The sequence below is a fragment of the Parasteatoda tepidariorum genome, chromosome 1 (assembly GCF_043381705.1).
Source record: "Parasteatoda tepidariorum isolate YZ-2023 chromosome 1, CAS_Ptep_4.0, whole genome shotgun sequence".
Taxonomy (NCBI): domain Eukaryota; kingdom Metazoa; phylum Arthropoda; class Arachnida; order Araneae; family Theridiidae; genus Parasteatoda; species Parasteatoda tepidariorum.
This window is the reverse complement of record NC_092204.1, coordinates 26,181,958-26,196,989: the sequence shown is the minus strand read 5'-3', so window position 1 is coordinate 26,196,989 and position 15,032 is coordinate 26,181,958. Positions and strand designations below refer to the sequence as shown.

Below are 15,032 nucleotides of genomic sequence, written 5' to 3'. Positions count from 1 at the left end.
TTTTAAAGCCCTCATTATTTAAAACAATTGTGAAAAAAATTGAAAAAAAATTTATTATTTTAATACGTTGAATGTGGTTACTGGTGACTAGCGAAGCCAAGGTTATTAGAAACGCATAATTCGAGTAAATTCTTAATACTTTTAATTTTTTTTTATATTATTATTGTTACTAAAATGGTTTGAAGAAATTAATATAATATAGTACACACAAAAATCATTTTGGCCAGTCGGGCAAGCCATGTAAAATTAGTGTGGCATTTAACGAGTTAATAATAAAAAAAATTATGAACAAGTTATGATGGTGCAAAACTAATATTACAAAACAAAGGTTTAATTTTGAAATAAACTATGGTGTTTAGTAACAAGTCAACAAACAAACACATGTAAAAGAAAATAATTTATTTGATATTATGTACATAATTTTGTTAGGAATATAAAATATGTCATTGTAAAACACAAATTTTGCTGCGAAGTTTTGATTTGGAAGCTTGGCTGCTTCCTCTTCTAGACCAGGCACTTTTTTTAGATACAGGTCTCTCCTCATAATCTGCATCTAAAAACTAAAAGAAAATTTATTAAATCATTTTAAAATGTACTTTCGGTATTTAGATTTAAAAGGCAAGTCCCTTTTCTATTAGTTACATGAAGGACTCAAAGTTGTCCTTAAAAAGAAGAAAGTTTCCCTAAATATCCTTAATTATTAAGCATTTCAATAAATGTCCTGAAATTTTTGTGATTTTTCAAATTTTCATTTAAGTTAACAGGAAGAATAAATATTTATCTAAAAAACAATTGAAGAAATTTTAAATTCAAGAATCATGTTATGCCATGAAACAAAGTACAGTAGGGACCATCGATATTCCGGAACGATCGGGACTATCAATATTCCGGATAACTGATTTTTCCGGTTTTCTGAATCGCAACAAAAAGCCGTTTTTTTATAGTTAAACCCAACGGAAAAAAAATTTTAAAATAATCTTAAAAAGAAGAAAAAACAATGAAGTAATACATTAATGATTATTTCCAAAATGATGGTAAGGTAAACATCTTTCAAAAAAGAACGAAAAATCCTAAAATCTTATGAGGAAAAAAAAAATTCTTTTGTTAAAAAATGGCGGGGAAACTAATCGCATTTCGTTCCGGTTTTTTGGTTTTCCGGTTTTCTGATTTCCGGATAACGGGGTCTGTACTGTAACTTACAAAATAAACGACAAAGTCTTCATTGCGCGTCTACAATATTAATCTACTTCCAGTGTTAGAGATAATTATCCTTGATTTGATGGCAAAAAAAGCATTCGATGTGGGAGAAATATATAAAAAGCATTTCTCTTTCTACTCCCCCTTATCACTATATCATACTCTACTGTTTTACACAAGAGAATCTTCATATTTTGCTACAACTTAACCATTTTATTATTTTCTCCAATTGTACAAATTTCTCCCATTCAAGAATCAGTATCCTTGAATTGCCCTTAAGTTTGGAGGCAATTTCATCCTTAATTTTTATATTCTGGACTTCCAGCCCTGTTTATGTTACTTTTAATTGCTTGTTTTTAAAAATTATAATAAAAATAATAATTTAAAAGCATGTGCATTTTCAAAAACAATTGTGGGTCCTGTTTCAGTGGGGGTGACGGTAAGAATCTTGAACAGACCTGGGAGGAGTGCACAATATATTGTCAGTTGAATAAGAAAGAATTCTTAAATTTATTATTTAAAAGGTAAAGGGCACGTCAGAAGCATTTAAAATTGTATGGTAAAATATAAACAGAAATGTCATACATGTCTAGGAGTGCTGATGTGTGACGAACGCATTATGTGTGCCTTTGAACCGCAACTTACTTTTTTTTATAATCTAAAATGTCTTAATTCCATTTAATTGTATGTTTTCTATTAATTATTGTCAAAAATTGCATTCAAATAGGATCATAAATAGCTGTTTTATCGCAATTTAATGATTTGGATTGTAACTTGACAAGCTTGCCAAATCTTTAAATGGTTTTGGAAGAGCCAGGTACATTGTATTTGAATGGATTCTGAACCACTAAGACACAATTAGAGAAAGTGCAGTCCAATGACTGCATGTCATTATTGATTTAATGAGATCATTTTACATCGTCAATTATGTTCTAAATAATAATCAATTTGAAGTAGGTTATAAATATTGAAAAGATATAGATTAAAGCCTGATTATAGTTTGAAAAGTTTTCTAGGAAAAACATGACAAAATCTAAACAGTGCAACAAAATATTTCCAGTAAAGATCACTACTTACTTCTTCTTCCTGAAAACAAGAGTTTTTATTTGGCATATCTTTATATCTTTTTAATTCTTCCTTTAGTTTTACAATTTCATTTTCTAGTTCCTTTTCTCGAACCTACAAAGAAATATAAACGTAACATTTTATTGAGGCATATAATCATAACAAACTTTAAAAAGGAATATTTTTTATATTGATAATATTTTGTAAAATGTATGAAACTTTTTCTATATTGCAGCTTTATTTAGCAGATATATAGCATGCCTTATGTCCTATAATCACTTTTAAATGACAACAATTATAATCATCAAAGCATAGTTAAATAACAAAATAAAAGTAGGTAATAAAATCATTTACAATGGCACTCAGTTGTAAAATTTGCTGTTGAATCTTATAAACGAATCAATAAAAGAAAATAATAGAGTTGTTCTATATGAAGTGACATTTTCATTATAGTTGGAGTAAAAGAATTCTTAAGCGAAAAAGTAGAATCATAATAAAATAATTAGGTAGTTTATGGAAAATGCAATAGAATATAAAATGTTTTCTGTGGAATCTAGTATGATAATTATTTTTCTTATTGAAACAAAAATTTCTTAAGAACATGAAAAATGAGAAGGGAATTCTAATTCACATCTGTCAGGTGGAAATTCTAAGAATTAGCCTTCTATCAAAATTATTTATATAATTTATGACATTTTTTTTCTAAATTGGTTTTAGTAACGACAATGCTATANCATTTAATTGTATGTTTTCTATTAATTATTGTCAAAAATTGCATTAAAATAGGATCATAAATAACTGTTTTATCGCAATTAAATTATTTGGATTGAAGCTTGCCAAATCCTTAAATGGTTTTGGAAGAGCCAGGTACATTGCATTAGAATGGATTCTGGACCACTAAGACACAATTAGTGAAAGTGCAGTCCAATGACTGGATGGCATTGTTGATTTAATGAGATCATTTTACATCGTTAATTCTGTTTTAAATAATAATAAATTAGCAGGTTATAAATATTGTAAAGATAAAGACTAAAGCCTGATTATAGTTTGAAAAGTCTTCTAGAAAAAAATGATAAAATCTAAACAGTGCAACAAAATATTTCCAGTAAAGATCACTACTTACTTCTTCTTCCTGAAAACGAGAGTTTTTATTTGGCATATCTTTATATTTTTTTAATTCTTCCTTTAGTTTTACAATCTCATTTTCTAGTTCCTTTTCTCGAACCTATAAAGAAGTATAAACGTAACTTTTTATTGAGGCATATAATCATAATAAACTTTAAAAAGGAATATTTTTTATATTGATAATATTCTGTAAAATGTATGAAACTTTTTCTATATTGCAGCTTTATTTAGCAGATATATAGCATGCCTTATGTCCTATAATCACTTTTAAATGACAACAATTATAATCATCAAAGCATAGTTAAATAACAAAATAAATGTAGGTAATAAAATCATTTACAATGGCCCTCAATTGTAAAATTTGGTGTTGAATCTTATAAATGAATCAATAAAAGAAAATCATTGAGTTGTTCCGTATGAAGTGACATTTTTATTATAGTTGAAGTAAAGAATTCTTAAGCGAAAAAGGAGAATCATAATAAAATAATTAGGTAGTTCATGGAAAATGCAATAAAATATAAAATGTTTTCTGTGGAATCTAGTATGATAATTCTTTTTCTTATTAAAACAAAAATGTCTTAATAACATGGAAAATGAGAAGGGAATTCTAATTCACATCTGTCAGTTGGAAATTCTAAGAAGTAGCATTCTATCAAAATTATTTATATAATTTAGGAAATTTTTTTTCTCTGAATTGGTTTTAGTCACGACCATGCTACAACTTACTTTTATAAATAAAATAATAAATTACTTATTGATGTAACTGAACAATTATTACACAGTTTACCTTGATGTAGACTTATACCCATCGATAATTAGTTAGACAATATAAATGTTTAAAAAAAGTATCTTATCAGTTAAACAAATTATTAAGCATGCTATTTGAAATTAATATCTTTTTGAAAAATGAATAAGTTTGGGTATACAAATTTGGAAAAAGTTGCATCAAGTATCAGAAACCACAGCAATGTAAACGAGTCATAAAATATATGTAAAGTCTACCCTTAAAGTAATACCATTGATTCCAACCAACACTATTTAATTAAGTGGGTTATTCGAGTAAAAGGGGTGTGCATTAATCATTTTAAATGCTTAATTTATGCAAAATTTTACTTTTTAATGATATCCAATGCATAGTATAGTGTTTTGATTTATAAATAAACCCAATTTTGTAATCAATAAACAATTAAAATTTAGATTGTCTGTATTAGTATTATGAAATATTAATGTTATTTAATAAAAATAAATTTAGGCTAATGAAAAAAACAATACAGATACTATGATATTATCTTGTTCCTTTCGAAAAATTCTGTACTTGAAGACAATTTGTATACCCTTTTATTTTGTCAATTTATCAAAATTCGATTTGCTGTTTCTTTTTTTATTATAGCTTTAATGACTTGCGTATTCCTTTCGAATACTTTAAGATTTTTTTTTTTCATCCTCAAGACTTTAGAAATTTTAAACTAATTTGCTATTTCAGTTCGGGATTTTAAAAATTTATTTCTTCCAAAACTTCTATTTTCTCTCTCAATTATTTCAAACCGTTCCTTTTTACGCTCATTTTGTATTCACAGGAGTAAGCTATGATTATTGTACTTTAGAGAAAGACACACTGTATATTAGTTTGTTAGGTTTTTGAGACTTGTTCTTATCAAAGCTAATAGCACACCAGGAGGGGACCATAAGTTTTCAATGTGAAACAAATCACTCTGTACCTTTTCACATTCTAAATGATGTGTAAGTGAAGTAAGTAAAGAGGGATAAAACACCCTTTATTCATTCCAATGTATAATTGCCAGTAAGAGCTATACTCCTAACACCTGTTAAGAGCACCAAATGATCAGGAAGTCCCTATTTCATACCTGTCAAGTCTCCTGTTTTTTAACGAAGACTCCTATATTTTAAGACTATCTCCGATTTATCCGTATATTCTCAAATTTCTCCATATTTTTTGAAGAAATTTAAAATGAAAAATTTGGAGATAAATTATCTACTGACGGCAAAAATGCTTCTTATGGATTCTTATTATTCCAACAGATGGTGCTATTGCCAGTACTGCAGTATATTGAGTGTTAATAGTTCAAGTAATGATAAACAATGATTTAAAAAGATCTTCTTTAGGTTAAGATTTATTTACATGTTTTTTACTTCGCTAAATGTAAGTGCTTATTTTATTTCTAATTTTGAATTTCTCTTTTTGACTTACATGATTATCCATAATTTATCAAAAATTTATTCATAGCCTAAAAAATGTTGCTAGTAAAATCTCCATTATTTTATTTCTTCAATGTTAGCAGGTATGCTATTTAAGTGAACACCTATTGTATTCTTATCTTCTTAACTGAAAAACAGAAATTCCATTTTAGCTGGTGAAACATTTCTTAAAAATAAGCAGATTTTTTCATTTCAGTACTATTTCTTTATGCAATTAAGGAAGGACTAGAAACAACAAATATCCATTCAAACTAGGAAATTTAACATTAGTTTCGTATAAAATTATTTGGTGTCATTAATTTGATTCGTATGAGCAGGTTATTCGATTATCTGATCTGCGATTAAGTGGGGACCACTGTATACAATTTAATTTAATATTATGTGGGAAGTCATGTAATTTGCGTTTAAAAAATAAACAAATATGTATTTTTATTTATTTTAGTCTAAAATTACAAAAAAAAAAAAAAAATTCTTTTTAGCCATATTGTGAAAATGAAAGTCTTTATGATAATTATTAGTATTTAAAGAGGGGAAAATGGTACATGATCATTTGAATTTCTCGACAATTTTTTTAAAAGAGTTATACATTTTTTAGCAAACTGAATACATCAAATGAAACAATGTATAAAGAATGAACTTTTGAATAGTTAGTTTAATTTGATAAGTAGTTTGATTCTTAAATAAAATTACAAGTTCATAATTGTTATCTGAAACCATTTTAATAAACTTACATTATGAACAGAGTTGTTATTCCTGTTGACATCTTTCTGAAACTGAGACAGTCCATTGTTTTTGTTTTCATCGGAAATTATTCTATTTGGGTGAGATGAAACAGGCCTAGAAATAATTTGTCGATTTTATTATTAATATTACAGAAATGGATAATTAGAGAGAAGATTTGATTAATTAAATAATGTTAAAAATCATACAAATATATTTGCATACAATCAGACTGATAGAATATTCATTAACAAATGGAATATTTAACAAATATTATACTTTAACAAATATTATCTATTGGTATTATTGTGGAGTTTTTTGTTATCCAAGCAACAATAAAAAATAGTTATAACAAATAGATTGTAAATACATTAAAAAGCAATTTTAAGATGTGGAAATGAATCAAGGATAAGTTTTCTAATTGTTCATTTAATATTTTAAGAAATTGTTTATTATAAATACCTGGTATACAAAAATCGAGCCTTAACCTGCACAACCCCCACGCTGACCCACAGCAGGTTGCTGCTGGAATACTTTACTTTCATACAAAAAGCACTAACAAAATATGTATAATTGTTTTTTTTCTTAAACTAATCAGTTTAATAGTATTATATAATAAATTGTGATTTCTTTTCTTTTGATATATTTTCTAGATAAAATTTTTGAATCATGTAAAAAAAAAAAATTTTAAAATTACATTTATTTATATTTTGATTGGTAATATATAAGAAATACATAAAATTAGCATGATACAAGAAATAAAAAAAAACTCATCCTTATACCAAAACAGTGCACCACAAGTGAACAATTCTTTTACTAAACAGGTTTTACTGAAGAAATGTAAACTATGCTTCATTTCGATTAGGAAACCAGAATATTTATTCTGCAAAATATTCATAATTAGCTACAATGTTTGCTAACAAAAAGTGATGCAAAGTGAGAAAAATTATTTAACAATGTTTTTAAAATAATCAAATGCAGCAACAATGTGGCCCATTCTCAGTAGGAATGGTGCAGCAAAGAATATTATTTAATAATTTCTCAAGTCAGTGCCATTTGCACCTCATTTTCTAAATGAACCACAGTAAACCATACATTTCTATCTCTGTTCAAGTTGCTTTTATTGATTTTTAAAATCAGCGGTCATTTCCTCGACACCCAGTTTGATAGAGTTAAGAGGATGCTATATTCAAAGAGAAAACAAACCCTTCATGGCAAGTTCTCTTCCACCCACCCAAGTAATTTAAAATATAGAAAAACTGATTTTAGGTAAACCATGAAATTTCAAATACAGAAAAACTGTTTTCAAACTCCCTTTTTTCAAAATTTTAAATTCTAAAAAACCAATGGGGGCTAAACTGAATTCGCCATGAAAAGTTTCTCCTGCGGTATGAAATCCAATTAAAATATGGAAAGCTAACTTAGAATCGTCGTTAAATCACACAAAAAATATTAACAAAGAACCAGTGATGATGGCCTATTTTGTTTTAATTATAAATTTAATTATTGTAATATTTTTAATGCATAATATTGTTATAATATAAATAAATATATGTAAGAAGCATAGAAATTGATTATCAAATGTCCCTTTCTAAGACTGAAAGAAAATGTATAAACTTAGAAATTAAACTTACTGCACAGTGATGCTTTCTGAATGTTGAGAATGGGATTTGTGTCCCTGCTTTGTCTCCCCAACTGCATGCCTATGTGACTCTTAAATAGAAGGGAGAAGAAGAAAAAAAACTAAAATTAGCTACACCTCCAGCACAATTAATGCAATATGCTTTGTCAAGACATACAAATGGATGGTAACTAATGCTTCTGTTGTTTTACCATATTAATCAAAGCCACAGTGGCTATCTGATCTATGGTGTTTTCTAATTTCTTGGAGCAACAATGAGCCAGGGAGTATATAGTGATGGAATGTACTATTTTTAAAACCACTAGTTTAAATTTTAAAAAAAATGCTGAGATAATAAAAAACAAAAACTCATACAAATATTTCTTCAAAGCAATAAGTATTAAGCGTGTAAGAATTTAGCACTTTAAATATATTTGTAATGTGACTATTAAAAAAAATTGGCAATGAAACATTCTTTTTTTTGTAACTGACATTTGGTAGCTGACCAAATTTTGAGTTTACGCCTACCGATGTTCAACTCTTTAGTCTTATAATTTTGAACCCAATGCAAAAGACAAGCTCCTGGATCAAGTACTGGGAGAAATTTACCTTCGCGGAGGACTTTTTGATGAAATAACCTGCATTTGTGTTACATGTAGAGGGAAACCACGAAAATGTTTCATGGTTAGCTTGATGGCAAGGGAACTCTAACCCATGATTCATTTACCACTGAGTATATTTTACTTCATCACTGTAGTTGCTGTGAGCCGGATTCAAACATGTATGAGAATTCTATCCCCTGAGCCATCATGGCTCATGTACCATAGTTTTTTTTAAATATTTTATAACCGTCGTTGAACAGCTGACCCCGTTTTATGGGTTTATGACTACTAATGTTCAACTCCGTAACCTTGTAATTTCGAACCCAATCCAGAAGAAAAGGGAATTCCTGGACTGAGTATTGGGAGAAATTTGCCTTCGTGGAGGACTTCTTGACGGTGCTAACCCGTATTTGCGTTACATGGAGAGGAAGACCACGAGAACTTCCCACGGTTAGCATGATGGCAAGGAGACTCTAACCCATGATCCGTCTACCACTGAGGATATTTTGCGTCAGCACTGTGGTCGGTGCAAGCCGGATGCGGAATTCGTATGGACTTGGATTCGAACCCGGTTCGCCTCATTGGAAGGCGAACGCTCTATCCCCTGAGCCATCGCGGCTCATGTACCATAATTTGGTAAATCTCATTTTCTAATTTCAATGTAAATTTATTTACTTTTCATTACATTCAACCACCACTGCTGTCTTCCCTTCTCTGAGTACTTGGAATCAACATCTGTCACTCTCTGGTTCGTCATTGCACCAGAAAATTAGAATGTATGAACTAACCATAATTATTTTCTTCAATGCGGCACATTATTCTATTTTTTCATCTTTCAACTTATGTTCAGTGACTTTATAACATGCTTAGTCATCTCTAAAATATATTTTGTTTTGCATGCAAAGGAAATGAATAAAACACTTTTAAAAAATAATAAAAATTAAAGTACTTGCAGCATCCCCAGTATTTGCAGTTGTGAAATTCTTTGAGATTGTATTTGTCTGAACAGCATTGGCTAACTCCATTTTGAGCCACTCTGGAATCTGTTCAAGGAAGAAGGAATAAATGAAAAATAATATTTTAAGCAAAGAGTATACTTGGTTTGATTTATTTATGACCTTCATTTAGGCATAATCTATAAAGTTCTTAAGCAAAATGTACCATGGGCAAAAATAAAAGTGAACACATTTATAATTTTTGATGCAATAATCGAATTTTTACATACTAATACTCAATTTTAAAAGTAAAAGAAAAGCTCAAGGGTCTTAACATGTATGTGCTCATAAATCAGTGCCAACTATATTTTAAGTTACAAAACCAGAAACAAAAACGTTCTTTATTTGATTTTTTTTGTTGTAGACGGATTTGGATTCTTAATCTTAAAAATCGTTGGGGTAGCAACAAACTGGATAAAATTTTCCCAATAGTTTAGAAAGTTATAAGTTTGGTTTCTTAAATAATAATTTCACTTTTTGCACATTACATTATCTTAAAGAAGTCACAATTTAAAGATTTTATTAATCGAGAACTATTTGACAGATTCCTTTCAAATTTTAGGATTTAAAATTACTCAAATTTATGTACAAAACTTATTTATCTTTCAATTCAAAATTTTTCAAAGGTAGTTAAATTATAGGGTGTGGCAAAATAACTCAGGCAAACAATTTTTAATATTACTTTATTAAAAATAAATAAATTTACAAAATATAGCAAATAATGATAAGAAAAGACTTCTACCAACAAAAAGTGTAATTGGTTTCAAAGGGACCACTTTTTACTGATTCACAAACACTTATTGAATTTTTCAGTAATGGGCCACAAGACCTTTAATCCTTCCCATTCCTGCTGAAGCGATTGATTTAAAGTGTCCAAACTTTTGTGTACAGAGCAAACGAATGATTTCACATTTTTATTTTCCTTGCTTAACTACAAAATAGCTTGACATTGTAAAAAAACCAACACATCAAAAACAAATATAATTTAACTTCAATTCCATGATGCTAGTTTTTAGGCAGTAATTTAAAACTAAATATATCTGACTTAAGTAGATTTAATACATACCTTAAAAAGTCGCATATGTTTTGATAAAAAAAAAAAACTACTTTTCGTGATAATGCCACTCTGCCAAACAATTGTTTTAATTTTAAAAGAAAATTATTTTTCAAATACTAAAACTACGTTAATGAAAATTTTAAAAGATAGTTATAAAAATTTTATAATCTAATGCTTGATAGTAAACAATACATTTTTGAAGAAACCATTTCTTACCAGCCCCAAGCTATCTTCTTCAGATAAAGATGGCAGTAATTTAAAACTAAATATATCTGACTTAGGTAGATTTAATACATACATTAAAAATCCGCATATGTTTTGATAAAAAAAAAAAATTACACTTCATGATAATGCCACTCTGCCAAACAATTATTTTAATTTTAAAAGAAAATTATTTTTCAAATACTAAAACTACGTTAATGAAAATTTTAAAAGAGAGTTATAAAAATTTTATAATCTAATGCTTGAAAAGTAAACAATATATTTTTGAAGAAAAATTTCTTACCGGCCCCAAGCTATCTTCTTCAGATAGAGATGGTTTTGATTCAGATGGTACCAAAGGTGCTGCATTCATAGCTTTAGAGGGTGCAGAATTTGTTCTTTTGTTAGAACGAGGTAGGGGAGCGGTTGTATCAACAACAAGATACACCTGCATTCCACAGCAATACACATTGGCTAAGCTCACCACTTCTCCCCTCCCTATCTGCGCAGGAGAAGCATACAATCTAAAATACAATAAAAAATATAACATTTTAAAAGAAATGAAAATAGATTCAGTATGGGAACCATATTTCACAAAGAGCTCAGGAAATGATAAACAGGCATACAATCTAAAATACAATAAAATATGAATTTAAAAAAAAAAGAAAGAAAATAGGTTTAGTATAGGAACCATATTTCCAAGCTCAGGAAATGATGAAACAATCTGAAATACAATATCTAAAATACAATAAAAATATAAAATTTTAAAAGAAATGAAAATAGATTCAGTATAGGAACCATATTTCACAAAGAGCTCAGGAAATGATAAACAGGCATACAATCTAAAATACAATAAAATATGAATTAAAAGAAAATAGGTTCAGTATAGGAACCATATTTCCAAGCTCAGGAAATGATGAAACAATCTGAAATACACTAAACATATAAAAAAAATTTAAAAAAAAGGAGAATGGGTTCAGTATAGGAACCATATTTCACAAAGAGCTCAGGAAATGATGAACAGGCTTACAATGTTAAATACAATAAAATGTTTAAAAAAATGAAAATAAGTTCACAGTACAGGAACTATATTTACAAAGAGCTCAGGAAAACGAACACTAAATCCGATCGCTTATTAAATCTGAATTCACACTTGTAACAAAAAAATCTAAACATAAAAAACAACAAACGTAACTTGCTTTATCGAAAAATTAAAACAAATTTATCTTAGGTTGATTGTTTCGTTTTACAAAATTTTGTTTCATTGGATTCTCATCTTAGCTCATTCCTTAATTTTGTTCCCTTTTTCTGAAGATTGCACTAGCAGTTCAATAAAATTTGAAAAACAATAAGTCTTTTTCGGAATTACGCCAAAACCTATTTCACAATAATTACGTCCCAAAAGGCGTTTAATAATGTTGGATGATTAGTAGAGCATTTTTAAATGGTTTTTATTATTTCTCATATTGATAAATTATTTCCTTCATTAAAAACTGCTCACTAAAAGAGCACATTATACATTATAACTGTTGTAATCACAACATTTGTTCAGGTGTCGAGTAACTCGTTTGGGGGGGGGGACAGGAAGTAAGAGCTTAATGATATTAATTATTTATTTACAACAATATTTACAGATATCATAATTGCACAGGCTCATTTGCTCGCACCTCTACGCTCTCTTACATTTGCAAAAACAAAACAGACACAACAGTTGCAGCGCTGGGCCACCTGCCGGACGTTAAGGGGAAAATTTAATATAACTACGTTAAAAATTTATCAAACAAAATCATTTTTTCAGTTAAATTCAAAATCTAAATAAATGCAGAATCATTATAAGTGGGTTCTTTTCTGTTTGTTTACATTGTATGTGCTGTTTAAGTTGAGTTCAATGACACAGAAACTGATTGTAGTTCATGTTCTATTAAACTTAACACGATTGATTAACATGATTGATGAATTGATTCATTTAGAAATATTTAATCTGAATGATTTTTAATTTATTGTAACCATTACTGAAATTAATTCATTTAATTTTATTTTTAATTCTTTGAAAAAAATGTTTTAGGCGTTAGTTTCATTGTTAATGAAACTTGCTTTTAGATTACAGCATAGATCTTGTTTTTAAATTACAGCAATGATTAAGCTAGAATATAAGAAATATACATTAAGTGGGAGAAAACTCAACAATAAAAAGAAAATTCAGGTATGGTTATTATTCAACAATTAAATTTATATTGTATCCTTAAATTTATAGCTAACATAATACTAAGTTAAGTTAATAACATTAAAATATACATGTTGTAGTAATACTGTTTACAATTTAGTGTCATGCAAATTTTTGACTTCAAAAATACAGAAAAAAAAATTATAAATATTCTAAAAAATACAAAAAAGAAGTAGAGGTGTAATTTTATTCTGAAAATTCAAAGTCATAAATACAATTTATATTCTTGTTTAATAAAATGGATTAAAGTGCCTGCTTTAAGCTTAAAACAATTAAAATCAGAAAAAAATTTAATACTTTAAAAGATATGTATAAGCTTTTGACTATCTAAATGCCGAAAGCCATTAAAAAAAAAAAGTAAAATTAAAAGTAATGAAAATTATCATGAATCTTGTTATACTCACGCCAAAATTTCTTTTGGATTCAAAACAAAGTCTTTTCTTCCAATGCAAGAATCAGCCAAACCATCATCTGAGTGAATAGATTACATATGTAAAACAATGCAAATACTCAAAAGATATTATTATGTAATGTTTATAATTAGTATTACTATTCAAAAAATAGTTTTGTCTTAAATGCTTTTAATACACATCTTTACAATTTTTGGAAAATTGAAGAAAAAGAAAAATGCACATTAAAAAATTGAAAATCCAACTAGCTGTATAAAAGAAAGATAAAAAAATTTGACCATGAACAACTCTCAAGCAAAACATATTGAAAGGAGAAAAAGTTCAGCTCTTCGAATACATAACTAATGCAGGGAACTACTCGGTGTGGTACACTATACCAGAAAAACAATTACAGGGTGAGTAACATACTCAGATTTAGCAGCACGTCATTTCAACTAAGATCCAGCCCATGCGCATAAGAAGCAAAGACAATCAGGCGATACGCCATCTGTGAACCGGTTGTTGAATAAATCTACATGCATGGTTTGGTACGCTACTTCCCGCTAACCGCCATTTTATTCTTTCTTTCTTTGTCAAAATGTGTTAGCAGATTTAATCAACATGGATGATATAAATGCATTCTCAAAGAAATATTTTAATTAATAGTACAGTATTGTTTACCAATAGTATAAAAATACAGAATAAACCAACAATAAATAAAAAAAGAACTTTTTTCTCCTTCTCAACCCCAGTAGCGGTTGGGAGGAGAGGAGGGTGCAAACCGTTTCAAGAACTTCTGCTGTTGAGCCACTAAATGTTGTTTTTTCCCTTTATACGTGAAGACCACGCCTAACCAGAGGATACTAGTTTACATTATGTTTATGGAAGCAAAACTTCTTCACCTATGTATATTCTTTATCTCTAGAGCTACACTAATGAGTTCTTGGCAAAGGTCTGTAATTTATCTTTAGGCAATAATACATATTGGTTCACAAGCTTGACCTCATATTTGCTAATTGATCTGCTATTATGTACAATGTATATTATAAAAGAAAGGAACATTCTGATCTAGTTGTCGAACATAACTTAAAAACTTACAGTTGAAATTGATATGTGTGTTCTAAGAATTTTCATAGAAATACGAATTTTTTTTAAAAATTTAATAACTACTTTGTTTTAAGCTAAAAATATTAAAATAACATTGTTTAATGATATAAAACAAACTAAATGATAATTTATATTAAAAAAATTAATCCTTATAATTTCTATTAAAATATTAACCCTCATAATTTCTATTAAAATATTAAATTATAGTTTCACAGAAAAAGTTCTTTCATAAGCTTTGATTAACTATACATTGAATGAAATGACTAACAAGTAATTGAAACATGCTCAGTGAATCATTTGAAGAAATAAATATGACTTCATGTTAAACAATACTGATAATTGATAATACTAAAGTAACTTTCAAAGTAAATCATAAATTTCCTTGAGCTTTTCCAGTAATATTTTCAAATTCTGTGACAATGTCATGTTTTCCCTACTTCCAGAAAAAAGTGATGGAGGAAAAAAATTCATATTGTCTTTGAAATAGCAGTCAAAAGTTGTTTTTGGGTGAT

General features: G+C 28.1%; 1 protein-coding gene across 7 annotated transcripts in view; it reads right to left on the bottom strand.

The window, feature by feature from the left end:
• Window positions 1-384: 384 nt before the first annotated feature.
• LOC107442573 (serine/threonine-protein kinase Nek8) overlaps window positions 385-15,032 on the bottom strand; it is a 53,575-nt gene continuing 38,927 nt past the window's right edge. For 3 of the 7 annotated variants that reach the window (XM_043052621.2, XM_071177742.1, XM_071177737.1), the window contains 7 exons: window positions 13,429-13,495; window positions 11,105-11,324; window positions 9,497-9,590; window positions 7,959-8,037; window positions 6,336-6,441; window positions 2,275-2,376; window positions 385-560 (listed from right to left, as the gene is read on the bottom strand). In XM_043052621.2, the coding sequence (XP_042908555.1) occupies window positions 444-560; window positions 2,275-2,376; window positions 6,336-6,441; window positions 7,959-8,037; window positions 9,497-9,590; window positions 11,105-11,324; window positions 13,429-13,495 (785 nt within the window). In that variant the 3' untranslated portion in view covers window positions 385-443. Of the gene's footprint in view, window positions 561-2,274; window positions 2,377-3,385; window positions 3,488-6,335; window positions 6,442-7,958; window positions 8,038-9,496; window positions 9,591-11,104; window positions 11,325-13,428; window positions 13,496-15,032 lie in introns of those variants that run through there. The other 4 variants (XM_071177734.1, XM_043052620.2, XR_011636179.1 and 1 more) reach the window with 3 other exon arrangements.